General features: G+C 44.4%; 1 protein-coding gene across 2 annotated transcripts in view; it reads left to right on the forward strand.

The window, feature by feature from the left end:
- The window catches only part of Kank (KN motif and ankyrin repeat domain-containing protein 2 kank), an 81,587-nt gene that overhangs the window by 47,246 nt on the left and 14,473 nt on the right, over positions 1–19,868 (forward strand). The window contains exons 6-11 of one of the 2 annotated variants that reach the window (XM_075875065.1): positions 8,705–8,924; positions 10,083–10,237; positions 12,409–12,633; positions 15,482–17,118; positions 17,832–17,919; positions 19,665–19,814. In XM_075875065.1, coding sequence (XP_075731180.1) covers positions 8,705–8,924; positions 10,083–10,237; positions 12,409–12,633; positions 15,482–17,118; positions 17,832–17,919; positions 19,665–19,814 — 2,475 coding nt within the window. The remainder of the gene's footprint in view (positions 1–8,704; positions 8,925–10,082; positions 10,238–12,408; positions 12,634–15,481; positions 17,119–17,831; positions 17,920–19,664; positions 19,815–19,868) is intronic. The other variant, XM_075875066.1, reaches the window with a different exon arrangement.

The following is a 19,868-nucleotide window of genomic DNA, read 5'->3' on the forward strand; positions in this document are numbered from 1 at the left end:
GTCGTATTGCTAAAGTGGGTGGAGTCACGACGACTGCTACACCCTCCCTTCTGAATGGTAGAAAAGAATGGCGAGGCTGCACTCATATTTTAAGCCCGCTAAAACAGTTGTTCTAAGCCATGTAACTACCTTATTATAGCGCACATTTGCAAAATTCTTGTGGCAGCATGTTCACATAGCAAAAGTAAGCATTGGTTGTTTACTGGCAATTAAAAAATATATATATATATATCACAAGTAGTTTAGGGGCCCTTTAAAGCATCTCTTCACCTTTCTCATGGAGAGTGTTGGAAATTTTCATTGTAGTGACCTTGAAAATGCTATCTGAATGCATCCTCATTCTAATTAAGCACTAAGTGCTCTCTACTTGTGGTTCATGTTAAAGCTTAGACCCTGTAGATGAGTCTCAGCTTGATTTAAGTAGTTATACATATGAATATTGGTAATAATCAAAGATCTATTGCATAGAACTTGAATTTTTTAGTTTAAGCAGGGTGTGTTTATAATAAGTCTCGTGTACATGCTAGCTTTATTTGCTTCCTTTTTTCAACAGGTAAATGCGTAATGAAATGCACCATTCTAGTAAATATGGTAAAAAATACACCATTGTTCAGCATAAAACAAGAACTTACACTTCATTATTGCTTGCAGGTTTAAACAGAGGTGAAAGTAAATACAGCAAAGGTTAGAACAAGATAAATTTCTAGTTCGAGTGGAGTTACAAACACTTGTCGCATTCTCCCTTTTCTCGTCCCAACAAAAGCGCTGGAAGCTAAGCAGGGAAGGATGGCATGGGCAAAGAAAATACGTCAGGCACAAAATACAACCTGGCGCACTTTTTCTCTTTTTTTTTTTCCTTCAAATACGCGACTTTGCAGTGCGCATGCGTGCGTGGACAAGTCGTGGCCTCCCGCGGCGGCCCCAGTAACGACCGAGTGCTCAATGCTCAAATCACCAATTGGCTGATACAATGACTGTGACAGGTGATTTTCGAGTTTGTAGAGCCATTTGTCGAGAGAAAAGAAAGCTACTTTTAGCTGACTTAGAGATTATATTGTGAATTCCAGGCCGCATGTTGTGCTGCATTTGGCTCGAATGTTCTCGGTAGCCGTGACTACCGATCAGCAGCATTTTCTCAACATGCTCTCAAAAAATGTTGCAGGGCTTTTTTAACTCTTGAATATATATATATTGTAAAGAAGAGGAAGTACTCCGGCGCAGAGGCAGCAGCATCGAGTGTGCAGCAGCGGCTCGAGCTCGGAAATTGCGGCTGGTGCATCGCCTTCCAAGCACCAACCTTTCTGCTTAATAAATCTCCTTTATAATTGGTGGAGACGTGCCGGGCACTATCCCTTACACCTTCCCGCTACCATCCTGGAACTCCGTTCTCGACGGCTACCTTCTGCTATGCCGGACGCCGATCAGCAGATGCTTCCATCTCTTCCGGCCACCTGTCCAGGCAGTGTTCCTCAGCGGGAGCCTCCAATCTTCAGTGGAACAGATGACAACGACGTTGAAGAGTGGCTCTCGACTTTCAAACGGGTGAGCGCTTTAAACAGATGGACGGACGCGGACAAGTTGACACGCGTTTCGTTCTACCTCACGGGTGTAGCCAGCCTTTGGCTTAGAAACCACCAGGCAGACGTCCGAACGTGGCCGCAATTTAAAACGTCGATTGTAGCAGTCTTCGATCGACCTGCCGTCCGAAAACTTCGTGCCGAGCAACGTTTACGCACACGCGCACAAGAAACGGGTGAAACCTTCACAAGTTACATAGAGGACGTCGTCGATTTGTGCAGACACGTGAACGCCGAAATGACGGAAGCTGAAAAATGTAAGCACATCCTCAAAGGGATTGACGACGACGCTTTTCAAATGCTCTTGGCGAAAAGCCCGACCACTGTTAACGACGTAATTAGCCTCTGCCAAAGCTACGATGAATTGCGGAAGCAGCGAGCTCTGACAAGACGTCCTCCAGCGCACGATTTGGCATCGCTGTCTAGTGTGATCAGTGGTCATGACCACGCGTCACTAATAGCCGAAATAAAAGCATTTGTCCGCGAAGAAGTTGCACGACAGCTTTCCTTGGTGCCTTTCACACCAGAAGCTACCACAACTTTACCATCGTCTCTACGTGACGTCATTCAAGGAGAGGTCGCCGAGGCCTTACCAGCTGCTCGCGAGCCTAATCTTGTGGCTGCTCCTCTCACCTACGCCGCGGCTGCAGCCATGCCAACTCGCAAGGTGCCTGCGCCTCCGTTCCAGCCTCGCGCGAGCTATCCCCCAGCTCCAGTTCACTGGACCAGCACTAACACCGCCAACCCGTGGCGCACCCTCGATAATCGCCCGATATGTTACGCTTGTCGATACCCCGGACACGTCGCAAGGTATTATCGCCGCCGGACGCATATCACCAATGAAAACCGCCGTGAGCCTTTCTTCCCGCTTGACTCCAACGCGCGATACGGTTCCTCCACTCCAATGCCAGCCCGCTACCAGGACGACCACCGCCCTCGGCCGGGACGTCTTCGCTCGCCCTCTCCACGCCGCCGCTCGCCTTCTCCTATGCGTCGACGGCCCGCACCTAACGAGGAGGAAAACTAGACGACGCAGTTCCTGAGGCAAGAACTGCGCAAGTTTCGGTTTGCCCAAGTCCTCATTTGTCACCTACCAATGTTATTGATGTGTTCGTCGAAAATATCCCTACTGTCGCTCTTGTAGATACCGGTGCAGCTGTTTCGGTAATAGATGCTGGATTTTGCCGCTCAATTCGTAAGGTTACGACGCCTTTCTCCGGATTATCGCTTCGCACAGCCAGTGCTCAACCTGTTCAACCGACCGCAGTATGTACAGCCCGCGTGACAATTCAGGACGTTCTGTATACGATAGAGTTCGTTGTTCTTTCATCATGCTCCCATAATATTATTTTGGGATGGGACTTTTTGTCGCGTCATAACGCCGTAATCGACTGTGCTAGGGCTGAGGTCGAATTTTGCTCACTGGATGACCAAGCGTCCGTCGACACCCAGTTTGCCGCTAAACTTGTCGTTAGCGATGACACCTACATCCCTCCATGCTCTTTTGCGTTCGTGCCAGTTTCATGCAGCGCCATATCCGACGGCACGGTCTTCTTCACACCATCTCCAATATTCGTCGCCCGAAGAGCTCTCCCCCTGCCTTTTGCTGCTCTCGATCTTGTAGAAGGGTCAACCACAATGCCAATTTATAATCATGAGTCGTCGTCTTTATCTCTACTTTGTCGCGAGTGCCTTGGCCACGTCGAGACAATCAGTTCTTCCAGAATTATATTCGTCCCCGATGAGGTGCCTTCTACCTCCGTCTGTGAACTGGCTGTCGTCTCAGCGCCTGACTCAACGTCGGCAAACATATTTCATCCATTCATCGCTGCAGATTTGACATCTTCGCAGCGTTCACAACTCCTCACCATTCTTGAGAGCTACCGCCACTCTTTCGACGTTGAACAAACATCTCTCGGCCGTGCCTTAGCAGTAGAACACCACATCGACACTGGGTCCCACTCACCGCTGCGACAACGACCATATCGCGTGTCCGCTACAGAACGCCGCGTCATTGCTGACCAAGTAGACGACATGCTTCGCAGAGGCGTCATTCGACCTTCACAGAGCCCATGGGCGTCTCCGGTGGTTCTCGTCAAAAAGAAAGACGGTTCTATTCGTTTCTGTGTCGATTTCCGGCGATTGAACAAGATCACGCTGAAGGATGTCTATCCACTACCGCGCATTGACGATGCTTTGGACAGTTTGCAAGGTGCCGAGTTCTTTTCCTCGTTAGACTTGCGGTCAGGCTACTGGCAGGTGCCTATGGCAAAGGCCGATCGCCCCAAAACCGCTTTTGTCACGCCAGACGGCTTATATGAATTCACCGTCATGCCCTTCGGACTTTGCAATGCACCTGCAACGTTCGAACGAATGATGGACAACATCCTGCGTGGACTAAAATGGAAGATATGCTTGTGTTACCTCGATGATATCGTGGTCTTCGCCCCTAACTTTGACACACACTTACGTCACCTTCAGCACGTCCTTACTTGCTTAACTAACGCCGGTTTGCAATTAAACCTCAAAAAATGTCGATTTGCCATGCGTCAACTGAACATTTTGGGCCACGTTGTTTCCAAGGAAGGCATCCTCCCTGATCCCGAGAAATTGCGAGCTGTTACGGCGTTTCCTAAACCTGCCACCATCAAAGAACTTCGAAGTTTCATCGGCTTGTGTTCGTATTTCCAGCGATTCGTCCGAAACTTCGCGTCTATTATATCACCTCTCACGCGACTTCTCAGCAGCTGTAAAGACCTCTTATCGTGGTCCCCTACCTGCGACGAGGCTTTCAACACCCTGCAACGGCTTCTTACGACGCCACCAATTCTACGCCATTTCGATCCTGAAGCTCCAACTGAAATCCACACCGACGCCAGTGGTGTAGGCCTGGGTGCTGTGCTCGCACAGCGTAAACCGGAACATCAGGAATACGTCGTGGCATACGCTAGTCGCACACTTACCAAGGCTGAGAGCAACTACAGCGTCACAGAAAAGGAGTGCTTGGCCATTGTGTGGGCCCTTGAAAAGTTTCGCCCATATCTATATGGTCGTTCTTTTGACGTCGTGACCGACCACCACGCGCTGTGCTGGCTTTCGACGTTAAAAGACCCATCTGGCCGCCTCGCTCGCTGGGCGTTGAAAATTCAAGATTACGACATACGCGTGGTTTATCGGTCAGGACGGAAGCATGCTGACGCCGACGCCCTTTCTCGTTCCCCCCTGTCCCAGAATGCCACAGCTGACTCCGCTTGCGATTCCACATTGTCATCGCTTGACTTTGACACCATTGCTATCGAACAACGCAATGACCCATGGACTGCGTCTCTCCTCAATCATCTCTCCGACACTTCTGAACTCCCAAAGACGCGAACGCTTCGGCGCCAAGTTCCACACTTCTCGATACGTGACACGCTTCTCTATCGACGTAACTACGCACCAGAGGGACGCAAGTGGCTGCTCGTCGTTCCACGAACCCTGAGGTCGCAGATTTGTTCCTCTTTTCACGCTGACCCACAATGTGGCCACGCAGGAGTCTTCAAGGCCTACCAAAGGCTTTGACATCGCTACTACTGGCGTGGCATGTATACCTTCGTCCGCAACTTCGTCCGCTCTTGTGCCGAATGTCAGCGCCGAAAATCTCCACCACACGCCTACGCCGGTGAACTGCAGCCTTTACCATGCCCTTCCCGACCCTTCGAACGGGTTGGAATAGATATTTATGGGCCACTTCCATTGACTCCGACTGGCAACAGGTGGATAATAGTTGCTATCGACCACCTAACGCGCTATGCTGAGACCGCTGCTCTTAAAACGGCTACAGCACAGGAGGTTGCCACTTTCCTACTGCGTCATTTTGTGTTGCGTCATGGAGGCCCTCAAGAACTCCTCAGTGACCGCGGCCGCGCCTTCTTGTCCGTGGTCATTGAAAAATTGCTCGCTGAGCGTGCTATTGTACATCGCACATGTACCGCTTACCACCCACAAACCAATGGGGCTACCGAGCGTTTTAATCGTACTCTCGGTGACATGCTATCTATGTATGTGACGCCTGACCACTCTAACTGGGACTTAGTTCTCCCATTCATTACATACGCCTACAATACGGCAACGCAAGCGACAACAGGCTTCTCCCCTTTTTACCTCCTCTACGGCCGTCACCCCTCCCACACCATTGACACCATTTTGCCCTATCGACCAGACGCGTCCGAGTGCCTACCGATCTTGGACGCCGCCAGACACGCAGAAGAATGCCGCCAGTTAGCTCGTCGCTTTACCTGCGATGACCAAAACAGGCAAAAAGCAATTCGTGATGCCCAGACCTCAACTCCCGTTTTTCTTCCGGGTTCTCTTGTATGGCTGTCAGTGCCGCATCGCACACCTGGGCTCTCTTCCAAACTTCTGCCAAAGTACGATGGGCCATATCGTATTGTCGAACAAACTTCGCCAGTAAACTACCTCATTGAGCCTCTTACGCCACCATCAGACTTGTGACGTCGCAACCGCGAGGTTGTACACGTACAGAGGCTCAAGCAATACCACGGTTCAACGCCGCCTGCACTGGACTAAGTCGCCAGGATGGCTCCTTTTTTCTCCGTGGGGCCATTGTAATGAAGAGGAAGTACTCCGGCGCAGAGGCAGCAGCATCGAGTGTGCAGCAGCGGCTCGAGCTCGGAAATTGCGGCTGGTGCATCGCCTTCCAAGCCTTCCAAGCACCAACCTTTCTGCTTAATAAATCTCCTTTATAATATTCTTATATGCACAAGAATAACATCGGTTGCTGCAAGGCTATAAGTATGAAAGTAGATGCACTTTCACATAACTGTTTATTCAGCCAACGTTCCGACGGAGCATCTTTTTCAAGGCCTTGAAAAAAATGAGGCTCCTGTCGAAACGTCTGCTAAATAGACAGTTGTTATGTGAAAGCGCGTCTACTTTCATACTTGTAGCCTTGCAGCAACCGAAGTTATTCTTCTGCATATAAGAATATATATATATTCAAGAGTTAAAAATATATATTCAAGAGTGTGTGTGTGTGTGTGTGTGTGTGTGCGCGTGCGCAATGACGTAAAAAAATGTGGGCAGGAATTAAGGGACAAAAGAAGTAATGTGATTTAATAAAGATAAAATTTGGTTTCATAACTTTTTTTAAGGTAAGGAATAAGATTAATGTTTCTTGCTAAATTTAGCTCGACACCCATGCCAGCTATTTGCATATACACTTCGCACATATTGAAGAACAATGCAAGTAAGTTGCGCATACAAATCAACCATTTAACTTTCCTTCTATTCTTATCACATCATACGGCAAACAAATGGCAGAGCAACATTAGTAATTCAATAACGTTTGTTGGATACTATTGATTAGAAAGGTTGTCTATATAGTGGCCATGTCTATATAGTGACTAGTAAGATAGGGATTTGAGCTAATCTGAGCTTCTAGTGTTAAGTGCAACATTGATACATCTGTAGGTGCCCAGGCATATTGTCCAATGACATTTTTTTTAATCTCGTGCTTTTTTGTGTTGTTTTAAGTTGCTTCTCGTAGCACAGTTGGCGGCCTGGGGACATTTTGAGCGTGGGATCTGACATACATTTTTTAAGCTGCTTTTGTGTCTGGGCGTTTTCTATGGATTACTCATCTTGTTATCAGTGTTGTGAGGTAAACACATCTACTTCAAAGTTTTTATCTTCATAATCTCTGAGGTTCACTCACAGTAACCTTTTTAACGAGCATCACAGGCATACAGCTATACTGTTATAAGGTGTACTATTATTAGGCAGTATGATTCTATGTGGGAACTTGATAAGGTCTGCTTCATCATCCGTATCTGTGTCTATGCATTCTCGAATTCACTGCAATATTGCCTGTTAAAGCATGTTTAGAAGTGCACTATTTGTCAAGTCCTGGGCTAGCTTTACTTTAACACATGTCACAAAGACAGGAAAATAATGGAAATATCTTCTGTTGTTATTTTGGATCCAAGAGTGAATCTGAAGTTATTTTTTAAACATTTCTTTGCGTAATAGCAGTTTCAGTTCGGTTGTGCCCCTTTTCATTGTATAGCTAACATGCTCACCTTTGCTAGAATCTTTTCTTGGTTTGTGCTTTTTTTTACTCCTTTTGCATATTCCAAATTTTTTCTCAATTACTCCCCACCCTTATTTTGGTAGGGGCTGGCTCATTTGTTATGCAACTTGCTGGTAGTATAGCTGGTTTAGCCTCAGGCATATTTCATTTGCAATTTCCTCTCTGTAACTGGCACGTCAAGTTGAATGAGCTGCCTGAATTCTTTATCTTCGAAAAATGCTATAGCCTCATTAAAACCTTCATTTCTAAATTGTAAGGTTGATTATTTTCATTTGTCACCTTAGTTGTGTACATATTTTTGGACATCTATACTAAGTTTTTTTTTTTTGCAAGTTAAGTGACTTCTGACAGGTTTAATGAACAGTGAATGTGATAAACAGCTCTTGCAACTGCACACATAGACTACGACCAATTCCTAATTTTTCTTTGTTAAATTTTATAACCGTTTCATATCACATGAATTGCATAGGCTGCATGAGTGGTAACACATGCAGTAGCTATACTCAGAACATCACCTCCATAGGTTCATTGTAGATGAGAATATCAATATCAGATCTTTCAATTTTAAGTATTCTGCCTTGATCTCAAATGGTAATGTCACTGATCTCAAAGTGTTCTCTTATAATTTCAGTCACATCGGTTCAACAAAATGTTCCAAAATTTGCTACGTTTCCTCTCTCTCAGAAGACAATGTACTTAACTTTTACCAATTTAGAACTACGTGGGCGATAGCAGACGCTATCAAAATATATGATGTCACTGTGTCTGATGTGGGAACATCAAGGTGGCTGCACCACTCGCTTTTTCTCTTTGGGCACTTCTCGCTTACTAAGTGCCTTTTCGCAGCAAGCATGGCGATTTTTGTATTGTGGAAGAGCAGTTTACTTACACACACAAAAAAAAACATTGTTTCTATTTAGTGTGCCTTTAATTGTGTCCCCTGTTGCATTTGTGTGCATGTCTAGTAGGCAACTGTCAAGCTGTCAAGGACAGCTTAAATTTACACAATGCAATGGCCTTGCGTCACACTCTGCAGGAACTTTTGAGTGCACCCCCACCTGACTTGCTTGCATCGAACGATGATACCTTGAACGAAGTTTTCCGCAACTTTGAAGACGTCCTCAGAAGCCATGAAAGAGGCCTGGACAATGGCCATATCGAGGATAGGCACGAGACCAAAAGGGAGCTGCAAAAAGTGGACCTCCTTCGAAACGCTCCCAAGTACGCAGACTCACCAACGGTATCCCCAGGTGCCGGTAAGAAAGAAATTTCGATAAGCAGCTTTCCTCCATGTGTGCCATGTTGTTTTGAACATGAGGCTCTAAAAATGGTAGCCGCTTTTTCACCATGGAAGATACTATATCGTTTTGTAGAATATCTTATTGACACTGGAGGCTGTCATTCTTCCATTGTATTGTCGGTAGTGATCAGGCTTATTTCATATGCTAACCAGAACTATGCGATGAAACTACGTGTTGTGTTGGGAAAAAAGTAATATGAATGGCTTGCAGAAAGGTAGTGTTACTAGGTAGATTTTTTATTTTATCCTTGATTCAATTAATGCATGCTGATGAAGCAAAGCTCAACGCAGTGTCAGCTTACAATCTGTGTTGACGTAAAGAAATGCTTGGGCTGGAAGTGCGGCAGCATCCGCGTATTTGCCAACACCAGGTGTAGGCGTCTCAACGGGTCATGTCATTTGTATTATGCGTAAACAATGTGGTGGTGATGATGTATTATATTCTGGTGTTGGACAATTTTGCTCATTGGACGGTGACTGTCAGAATGAAATTGTGTGCTGGAAGTTGGAAGTTCACTGTTGTATTCCTTCAAAACCATTGTTTGTATATTTACTAGATTTTGGAGAAAACAGGCTTGCAGTATGTTTTTCAAAACCCTCATGTGTCGGTATTTTAGAAGAAATTCTTGTAGGGGCGAGTTTGTGCATAAATGTGATGGGAATCGTTGCACGTTCGATAGAACGAACACAGGAAAAGGACAGAGTAAACGGATAGACCCCTCTTTCCGTTTGCTTTGACCTTTTCTGCTGTTCGTCCGATCAAATGCACAACGATTACCATCACAGTCATAGGTCGGGAATTGGCAGTTCTCAAAGCTGAAAATTACATTGTATCTCATGGATGAAAAGTGTTCTTCGTGACAGAAACTATTACAGGCTTTAGAACTACAGTTCTAGTTAGAACAATCAATAGAATTTCAATAATAGAACTACAGTTCTAATTAAAAATAATTAGCCCTGAATTAATGAATAGTAATATTCCTAGAAAAAAACTCTCCTTTGTGTAAAGATACATGGTATATTCTGTGAAGGCTCACTGTTCATCTGCTGGTTAGCAATTCCTGTGATAATGTCAGGGCTTCACCTGATTGTGTGGCATGCTGTTTTTCTTTAGAAACAGTGCACACCTCGCCCTCCCATTGGCGAGACGCCGATCAACGAAAGGCGAGGGAAATACTGGACATGGTCTTTGGTCCAGCTCGTTCAAGGAGCGGCTCTGCAAGCTCGATATCATCTTTATCAACAAACTCATCCAGTGCTATTCACGATGTAAGTGCACTGGCGGTGCCTGGACTTATTGTTGCAGCCGTCTTAAATCTATTGCATCATGCGTTGTCGCAAAATGAGAAACTCTGTGTATACGTTGATGTATTTCATTGCAAAATTTGTGCAGCTTCCATCTAGCTTTAGCTACTTAACAAATGCCTGATGTTAATTGCGACATAGCATTTTGGTACTTTAACTATTACCTGGTAGTTATTAAATGACAGCTGCCGTGGTGGCCCACTGATTACGGTGCTTAGCTGCGGATTCGAAGACGGCCGTTTCGCTTCCAGCTGCTGTGGTCACATTTCGACGTATACAAAACGCAGGAGGTTCATGTGCAGGGCGATTTCAATGCACGATAAAGAACTCCATCCAGGTGGTTGAAACTACCCAAAGCCTTTCACTAAGATGTGTCTCATATGTGTAACGACCATTTGTTTGAAGATGTGGATTGGTTTTTTAAGTTTCAGGAAGGTTCTTGCTTTGAATGTTTAGGTAAATTGCTTTCTCATACAAATATGTGTGTAAATGAGGTATGTTTGGTGCTAGTTTAGCCGCAGCAGTCGACAGATGACATTGCCGTTCCCATGCATGCATGCTATGCTGTGCTATTACCATAGTCATAGTCCATCCTATGTAACCTCTTCAATTAACTGCTTCATAACATTTTACTGAATGAACTATTTTTTTCTTGCTTTCTGCTGTGAACTGCACCGAAGCGAGCATGAGCCTTGACTTTTGAACTTAACTAATAGATTTAACTGTTCTAGTGCATGTAATGCTGCAGCACTGTTGTTGCATTTTATTAGTGTTCTTAGAAGCTTACAGCTCCCTTTGAGCGTGTTTATAGTCTTTGTGTCTTTGTTCACATCAGAAAGTAGTCACCTATGGATCACTGCTGCGAATGGCGTATATTAGATATCCTTTGCAGTTACAACATGAGGATCACTGGATTTGTTATCGTTAAGTCACTAAATATTTCCAAACTTCCCTGTAGTCGCTTTTATATAGACAGAGATTCTATAAACCTAGTTTTAGGGTGAGCTCAAGACCAGTTATACGCTGAGCTCATATTTTGTTATTGTAGCTGTAGTTTGCTTCACCAAGGACGAAAAATGAAATGAATTGGACAATCTTTGGCCCGCTCGTCTCATTTTTCAGTGGACATGTAGATTATTCCATGGCCATAAGAAATATACAGATGAAAAGATGAAGTAGGGCTGAAGAAAACTAGACGTAATTAAAATGTAAAATTTTCAGACGGGGACGTACACCGTAAGCGCGCGCTTGAAAATCTGGAAATTCACTCCTGACGTTCCTGTGAGCACGTGTCTGCGTACTGGGTTATACAGGTAAAAAACGTAGCTTTGAGAGGTTATACAGGTCAAGGAGGGAAAAACCGTGCATTTCAATAGTGCAAGAGGTGGCATGACTATTTTCTAGAGCATATCTAGAGTGGTTGAGTGGACCTTTCATGCTTAGATAGTATGAAGACACCAGGTACACACACTGGTTTATCTTTACTAGCAAGTGAGTGCCTTGAATTGTTCAGGCAATTAGTCTTTTCCAAGATTGTGCTATTGTGACATCCCTGCTTGTACCCATGTATAAAACTGCCTCTTCTGTAAACCTGCAGTAGTGGGTAAGCACCTTTGTTTATAAATGATTCAAAACAATTATAAAAAAAACCTGCATGGACTTTTTTTATTGTAGCACATGTTATCTTGATTATCTTCTATATTTGTAGCTTTTTCTCGATAGTTTATCACTTATTGGCCGTACTTCATAGAGCAGAAGCGGTACCAACATTTGCCAAGTGCATGCCCCCCCCCCCCCCCCCCCTTTTTTTTAACTCGCTCAGATTATTAACTTCCCATAGTGGGTATGAGTCATGGAGGAAAACAATCGATTCCTCCTGAGTGGGTATGAGCCATATTTTCAAGGAAACCAACAAACAAACAAATGCACCAAGGCCGTGAGCAGTGAGCCATAAGCTTGAAACATCTCTCTAGTTCTTGCGCGCACAACGTTGAGAGACAGTGATGTATGCACTTCTGGCTGTGGGCATCCTGCTCACGGCCCTGGTGGTGTGGCTTCTCGTGCTGTCTGGGCGTCTGGCCGCCATCCTGGACCTGTGGCCGCTGCTCGAAGAGCACCGTGCCCTGTACTCGCAGTTTCCGGGGCTTCGGGCGGCAATGGCGGCCCAGCGCCACCACCTCGCGGGCATCGGCCGGTCCGCCGCGGGGCACAAGGAGCAAGCCCCAACGAGTCCTGCCGACAGCAGCAACCCACTAGGTGTAAACCGTGCAGCCTTAGCCAACGTGAGAGACCTGATGGCCACGAGTCTTAGCCGAATCAGGCATCTTGAAGACGAGGTCAAGACCATACCGCTTCTGCAGGTACATGCTTGACGATTAAGCAGCTGTACTGTATTTGTTGTGTCGGCTAGAGAATATGTTTCGCTTAACAAAAGAATGGGGAAAAAAATCAAGAGGACAGGATATGGCACCAGACTTTCAACTAGTGTATTTGCCCCACGTCACTCAGACAGATATACTTACAGAAATGCACGTGTAGAGATGCTACAGTGTATGCAAAGTATCACACAGCACTATCAGCAGAAACTATGGCACAGTCCTAAGGAATACCAATTCTAGGTGCTGTGTTTTGTGAAGACTCGTGCAACACTGCAACTAAATTTCGAGCTCCGGATGATCGAGAAGCTGTGTGCCAATTGTCCCAACGTTGCACTGTGCTAAAACTTCTTTCACGTAACGAGGCTTAGTTATGAGGCTAGTGCCATATTTCATTACTGGACTCAAGAGCACGCTTGATCTTGAAACTTTGTTATATTTGTGAGCATTGAATCACCACATACATCAAGTTCACAGTTGAAGTGACCCACCCTACCTCAATTAAGACAATATAGAACACAAAGGACATGAATATCAAAAGGTCACTTTTATTGCATCAAGTGAATATTAATGAGTTGGTTCAATCTGGGTGTTTCAAATAATCTTGTGCAATGAGAGAGAAAATTTATGCAGGACTGAATACTACACGCAGTGCCGCTAGCTATGGTGGAAATGTTTGAACTTTTTACAGGTCACAACATTTCAGTTAGAACAACTGTCTGTTAATAGTCTGTCTTATAACATGTCTTCGCGCTGCTATCCTTTTTATGCACATCAAGAAAATTATCAAGCTGCAGTACATCGAACTGTAAGACATTGTATCACGTCAGAATGTTTTTGTGCAGACGGCAGTTATTTTCTGCACATTGCGAATGTTTATTCTTAGTGTGCTCAACAAATATTTTTTGGTGAGTTGGTCTACAAAGATACTCTATTGTGTTTTTTTTTTTTTTTTCTTAAATGGGTCCTGCAGCGCTTTTTCAGCACGGTCAGAAGATGCCTCTGATCGGTAGTCGAGATGTCTGAGCACATGTGAGCCGAGCATTATAGCGCAGCAAATGGACTGGAATGTACAATTTATTCTCAAAGTTAACTCCAGATTGCTTGCTCTTCTTTCAACAAACGATTCCATAAACCCAAAATTCCATTGTCAGTGGCCGAATTGAGCATTGTGAGCTGCACAGTGACTGGCTTACCACGGCCATCATGCAATGCCGCGATTTGCTCACTCACGGCCACGTAAACAGTGTTTTAAGAAAAAAAAAGTGTGCTCATCATGACGACTCATGCTAAAGGACAAGCATAGTTTTGTGACCCCCTCCCCCTCTGCATTGCTTTCAGCTGACTCACTCATACAAAATGAGCGAGAATGCACTTGAAACATGAAATCAGTCCCTGTAACTCCGCCCCTACTTGACGGATTGTAAAAATCTTTGCAGCGGTTGATTTACGAGGCAGTAAACTCGCGAGGTCTCTTGTTCATTCAACTAAGATGACTCAAAGGCTTTTATGTTCTTTTTATGTTGATGTATTGATCCTGCCCTGCCCTCCTCCAAAAGCGTTCTGTACTTCACATTATTTCGAACCACTTTCGTGACGAGCCCACCGGTCACGAGGCAATGCAAGGCGACAATGTCATGTCATGAATTCATCATGTGATGTCACATTGTGTGACGTCACAATGACATCACGAATATTTGTGTCGTCGTGATGTCACGTGGTGACTTCATTATGCGATTTTTTGCATCACAAATATTGACGCTGCTGACTCGAAATGTCGACGACCAATTTTCGTGTTCAATGAAGCATCTATTGAAGGCTTTTGCCTTGATAACCTCCTGTTTTAATGAAGCCAATCAATTATTACTTCAGAAAGTGTTCAATGGCCCCTTTGAAGGCAGTAAATACTAGACCCAAACCTCAATAAATTAAACCACATATAACAAAATAGTGGTGATAACGAAGTAAATGAAGAATAGTCTTGCAATAGATGTAATGTTAGAATATACCTTTATAATGAATTTTCGGATATAACAAACATAATTTCATGTAAGATGCACCCTTGTTATAACGAGGTTTTCACTTATTACAGTGACTCAGGTGAGGCTTTGTCTTTCATTCCATTATGCAAAATATCTTCCCCGTTCGCTTTCCCTGTTTCTAATAGCATTTGTTTCGTTGTCTTGATGATAGGTATGAGTGCCACTAGTATGTGTTCATGAATACTGAAGCTTTCTTGCTGAGCATGTCAACTAGTACAGCTCTAGGCTTTTTTTACTGTGATTTAACAACTGTGTTCAAACTGATTAACATAAGCTGTTCACACTTGTGCTGCGTTGAGCTTGGTCAATGGTGCTGGACTAACCTGCAACACTAATGGTAATCTCAGGGACTGCTGAAATGGGATAAAGCTGCACTTTTATTTTAAAGGGCTATGCGTTGGTTGTACAGTTTTACTTTCGGGAAACATTGAAGTGTTTTATCTATTTCAAGCCAGAAAGGGGTTCACTGGTATGTGGAAACCAGGAAGGGGTCAGCAGTATGAACAATACTCAAGCAAGGAATGTTTGTTGTTACATGTATAGCCAATATTTCAGCCATTACCTTGTCACGATATCGCCCCTCAGCTGCATTGCTTGTTCTGGCAGTGTTGGTTACTCTCAAGTGTTATGTAACTAGTTTAGTGCATTGTATTTGAGTATGCAGCCACCACATCAAGTGGTCTAGACATCCCTTTGCCATATTTCGGGCACACTTTATATATTAAAAAAAAACATATAAAATTGATTTTCTTTGCCTTTTCTGGTGCTCTTTTCTTTTTTCTTGCAATAAGGAGAAGTTGTCGCTCCTGGAAGAAGAAAAAAGACTACTCATGCTGCAGTTGAAAACAAAATCAAACCAACTGGGCCAACGTTCTGTCGGAGTCGGCGAAAACCACATTCTAGGTCCGACGAAAAAAGATTACAGTAGTGATGCCCTCGACGAGTACATTCGAAAGTTGGAAAAGCAAGGCATAGCGACTTCGCCAAAGACAAAGAGCTTTTCGGATGCCAAAGTTCAAGCCAGTGTCCCGACGACTTCCACACATTCCATGACTGTAGTGACGAAAGAAGATGCACCGTTGCCCGAATCTCTGCCTTTGCGTCCAAGCCGAAGTTTAGACCGCACGAAGCTAGCCACTGTTCACATCCAGAAGACAGTAGGCGTTGGGTGCTCGGTTCCAACAAAGTCAGTTGCAGTTGGTGACAATGGAGAGCTGCTTCCGATATCGAAGCACGAAGGCAGCCAGGAAATTTTTTCATCAAAGAAAGAATACACAGATTGGAAGCACATTCCTAGGGCCAAACTGCATGTCTGTGCACAATGCACCGAGAGGGCAAATAGGCAGTTTGAGAGCAGAGAGACAGCCACAGATCCTGAAGCAGGCAAAGACGTGCGCAAGAAACTGGAACAGTTGACTTTCGACGTCTGTGAGCCAACTTCTGTCAAACCAGAGCCACGACCATGCCCGCATTGTCAAGAACGTTCCAAGCTAGTATTCGGTCACAGTTCCACAAACACGGAAGCTGTGCTCACGTCTAGTGTCGGCGTCTCGGTCTTGACGTTGCAGCCATTTGAAAGTCTTCCACCTGAGAGTCCACAGAGGCCACGCCGGTCACGAAGTCAAGGAGCGCAGACACAGAGGGTCTTGAAAGGAAATGTCGGTGTTCAGTTTTCTCCAGGGCCCATACGGCAACGTGACGTGATGCTGCAGGCCGACGTCATTGAGAGGAGGCATGTCGGTCTGCAAGTCACAACAGTCGAAGCAAAACCACTCACGGTTTCCACGGGAACGGGTATCACGGATGTGAGAAGGGTTGTTTGTGACCGTTGCGCGAACCTCCGTCAGCGGTCTGTTGCGGTCGGAAACCACGTCAGTCGTAGAGACATGGCCGTTTCTATTTCATTACAAGCGGAAAGAGTGTCGCAGGGTAGTGGGGATTGTTCTGTCACTGATGTCCTTTGTGAGAAGTGCCAGTTGAAGCAGACTGAGACTATTGGTGTCGGTGATTTCGACGTCAACTGCACCGTCTGCGATGCATGTATGGAGAAGTCAACGTCCGAGGAGAAGCCGCCCTCGACACAGTCTGTCGGCATGGCAATGACGTCCTCGGTGGAAGAGCCACGGTCTCCGGGTGCCGTTACAGGCGTGCGCCTGTGCGACAAGTGCAGCTGCCAAATAACTAGTGTTGCGAAGGACTTCATAGACAAAAACGTGCTAGACCCAGTTCTTCCTACCTTGTCATCTCGCATCCCAAAGCTGTCGGGGCGAACTCAAAGAAAATGCACGGCTCCTCGTGCCTCTTCGGTTCCACCGTCTTCCGAGAACAGGAGTGCTCTCATGGGAAGCCTCAGTGATCAGAAGATGACTGCAATGAGTCAGCAGCAGTTGAGGGAGCCTCCGGCCAGGATGGCAGAGAGAGCAGAAAAGTAAGGTTACAAACTTCTTGTTGATGTTTTTTTTATTGAAGGGATTTTTGTGAGGCATACGTAGCAGGAAACTTAACAAAAAATGGCATCTAATCTGCCTATGTAACCCTGTACAGACATTGGCTTGTGAATCAACTTGCTCTGACTTAGACTGACCTGCGAATCCAAACTGTGGCTGGGCAAAATTATCATGAACTTGAGTATAAGAGAGATATTGGCAAAGATCTGAGACAGAGTGATGTTCGGCTAGCTAATTATGGGTGATTTTGCATCCAGGTGGTCTCTGCTATGTAAAGCTTTTGGTGAGTTTGAAAAAGGGGGATGTCCGGTATGACAGGACTTAGGTGAATCTGAGTACAAGGGAGGAAAGCTCAGTAGAATTGAGCTTTGCTACCTGAGAGGGGAACTGAAAGGGGGTCTGAGTCTTTGCGAGACCCACGCAAAAGAAACATGTTTTGAGTTAAAGAGTTTCATTTATTTTGCCAACTTGTGCACATACCTACATAGCTGTGTTTATATATTCATGAACACATACCAGTCTAAGCGGTTCTGGGCTTAAGGTAAATATTTATAAAGTAGTTTAACGCTGTGGCAAAAAACTTATCAAATTCTTTCTTTCTTGTCTGTAATGTCGCTGCCTAACAGTCACTTCATGTGATTTTTGGTGCAGTATTTGATAAATCCTTATAATCTTGTTTGTTTTGCTTTTGAAGACACGAACCGAGCAAGGAGGTGAAGGCGGCTTGCAAGGTCCTCAACGACTACCTCATGAAGCCTGAGAGGGGAGACCCAAACAAACTTGTAAGTTTGGCTTTCTTTCAGCACTGAACAGTTCCAGAAGGCATTGCATCATTCTGTACATTACATCAGTTACTGTTGTGCCACCTGCAAAAATAACTGCTTCATTTAGCTGGTTCATTTCATGATAAAGCTGTTCATAAAGTAAGGGCTCCCAAGCGAAACTGATGTTTCTGAGGGGAGGTTAATTTTAGTAGCTTTCGGACCTCTGTACTCAGTTACAACTAAAAAAAAGAAGGTAAACTCCACCTAGAGAGCTATGGCGCAGCTCCTATTTGCCGACTGTTGTGCTAACCTGTTGTCGCTCAAACTGGAAGTACATTTTCTCGGCTAATGTAAATACTATGCTATATATAAGAGTTAAAGGTGTGTCACTACATCAAGTATTCTTAACTCTGTTGTCGGAATCCCTGATGATACTTGCCGGGATATTCAAGATTGTGACCTAAAAGCAGGGACACAAACTTATGTCTGTATGGAAAATCAACTAGTACGCTCAAACTTCGATATAGGGAACGTGGATATAATAAAATATTGGTTATAACAAAGTCTAATACTAGTCTTCCAATAGTTGTAGTGTTAGAAATGTAGTACTTTTGTAACGAATTTTTGGATATAACAGTTATTTTTGTGTATGATGCAACTTTATTATGATCAGATTTGAGTTTATATGAAATGCTGGAGAAGTTATTGATGTCACAAATATGAGTAAGTGCTAGAGTATGAAGCACCTATGCAAATTCTCTCAGTGGTTGAGACATTGAAGGCTCTGGGGGAGCCGACATTTTTTTTTTTTTTTTTTCAATTATAGCACTCTAGGGAGTGAATAGACCTCTAGTATGGGAACAACCTTGTAATTTTGTCATTTCTGCTTTCGTTGGTGTTTCTTATTCCTTTCGAACCTTTCGTGCACGCTCGCATGACCTCGTTTGCAGAAGCTGTTTATCCTACGAAGATACGTGGATGTTGTTGTGGAGGCTTTGTCATGCTTGTCTGAACGATGATTTTTTAGAATTTTGATTTTGAGTGTTACTTACTTGGACCACGTATTTAATAGTCGCATGGTTGCATTTTTACTTGCATCTTTTCTTAAGTATACACCTGTAATGCTCTTCTCTCTACTTAGTGTACTACAGCTGCATAGAAAAGTGTACGTGATGTCAATCTGTGTTTTTTTTGTTTGTTTTTTTTTGTAAATGAACATTCTTCCCATCATATGAAAGCATATGGTAATTGGGAAATCTTGTCTCAGAAGCTTGACTGAATGTGTGTTTCATTTTCACATTTTTTTGTGTCAAGAATATTACATTGCAATGATGTGCCGTCAAATTTTATCTGACGCATCAAACTCAACCTATGTACTCTGGACCAACACCTCCTCTGCTATGCCCAGCTTGTTTTTTTTTTTTCGCATTGCTCTCTATGTTGCTCAACACCCACAGTACATATAGAGGTTGTAGTACAGTAAAACAAAATGGCGGGCTAGTTGGTTTGGCTGCATAATGGAAATTTCTGCACACACACACAACACAGACACAAACGAAAAGTTCTAAAGAAAAGTTAAAAAAAAAAGCCTGTGCTGGTCTTCGTGAATTTTTCGTTTGTGTCTTCGTATTGTGCATGCAAAAACTTTTATTATGTTGTAGCACAGCCTGGTGCCGTGCTTAAGTTTGGGCGTAATTGTGCAAATATGGCATGTTAAATAAAAAGTCTTGTGCTGTCTTGGACACGGTTATTCTTGTTTGCAGAAAACGGCCGTATCTTTGATACAGCAAGAGTGGTTCCAGATTTCAAGTCCTGCTGATGCAGATCCGAACATGGTAGAAGACTACATGGACACCTTCGAGGAGTTCTCCCGTCACCTGCTTCACCGTATTGTGAACATGGCTGATGTGAATGTATGCGCAGTTGCATCAGCGACGGTGCCGCTTTTGCTTTAACAAATGTCCTCT

Source organism: Rhipicephalus microplus, chromosome 10 (assembly GCF_043290135.1).
Source record: "Rhipicephalus microplus isolate Deutch F79 chromosome 10, USDA_Rmic, whole genome shotgun sequence".
Lineage (NCBI taxonomy): Eukaryota > Metazoa > Arthropoda > Arachnida > Ixodida > Ixodidae > Rhipicephalus > Rhipicephalus microplus.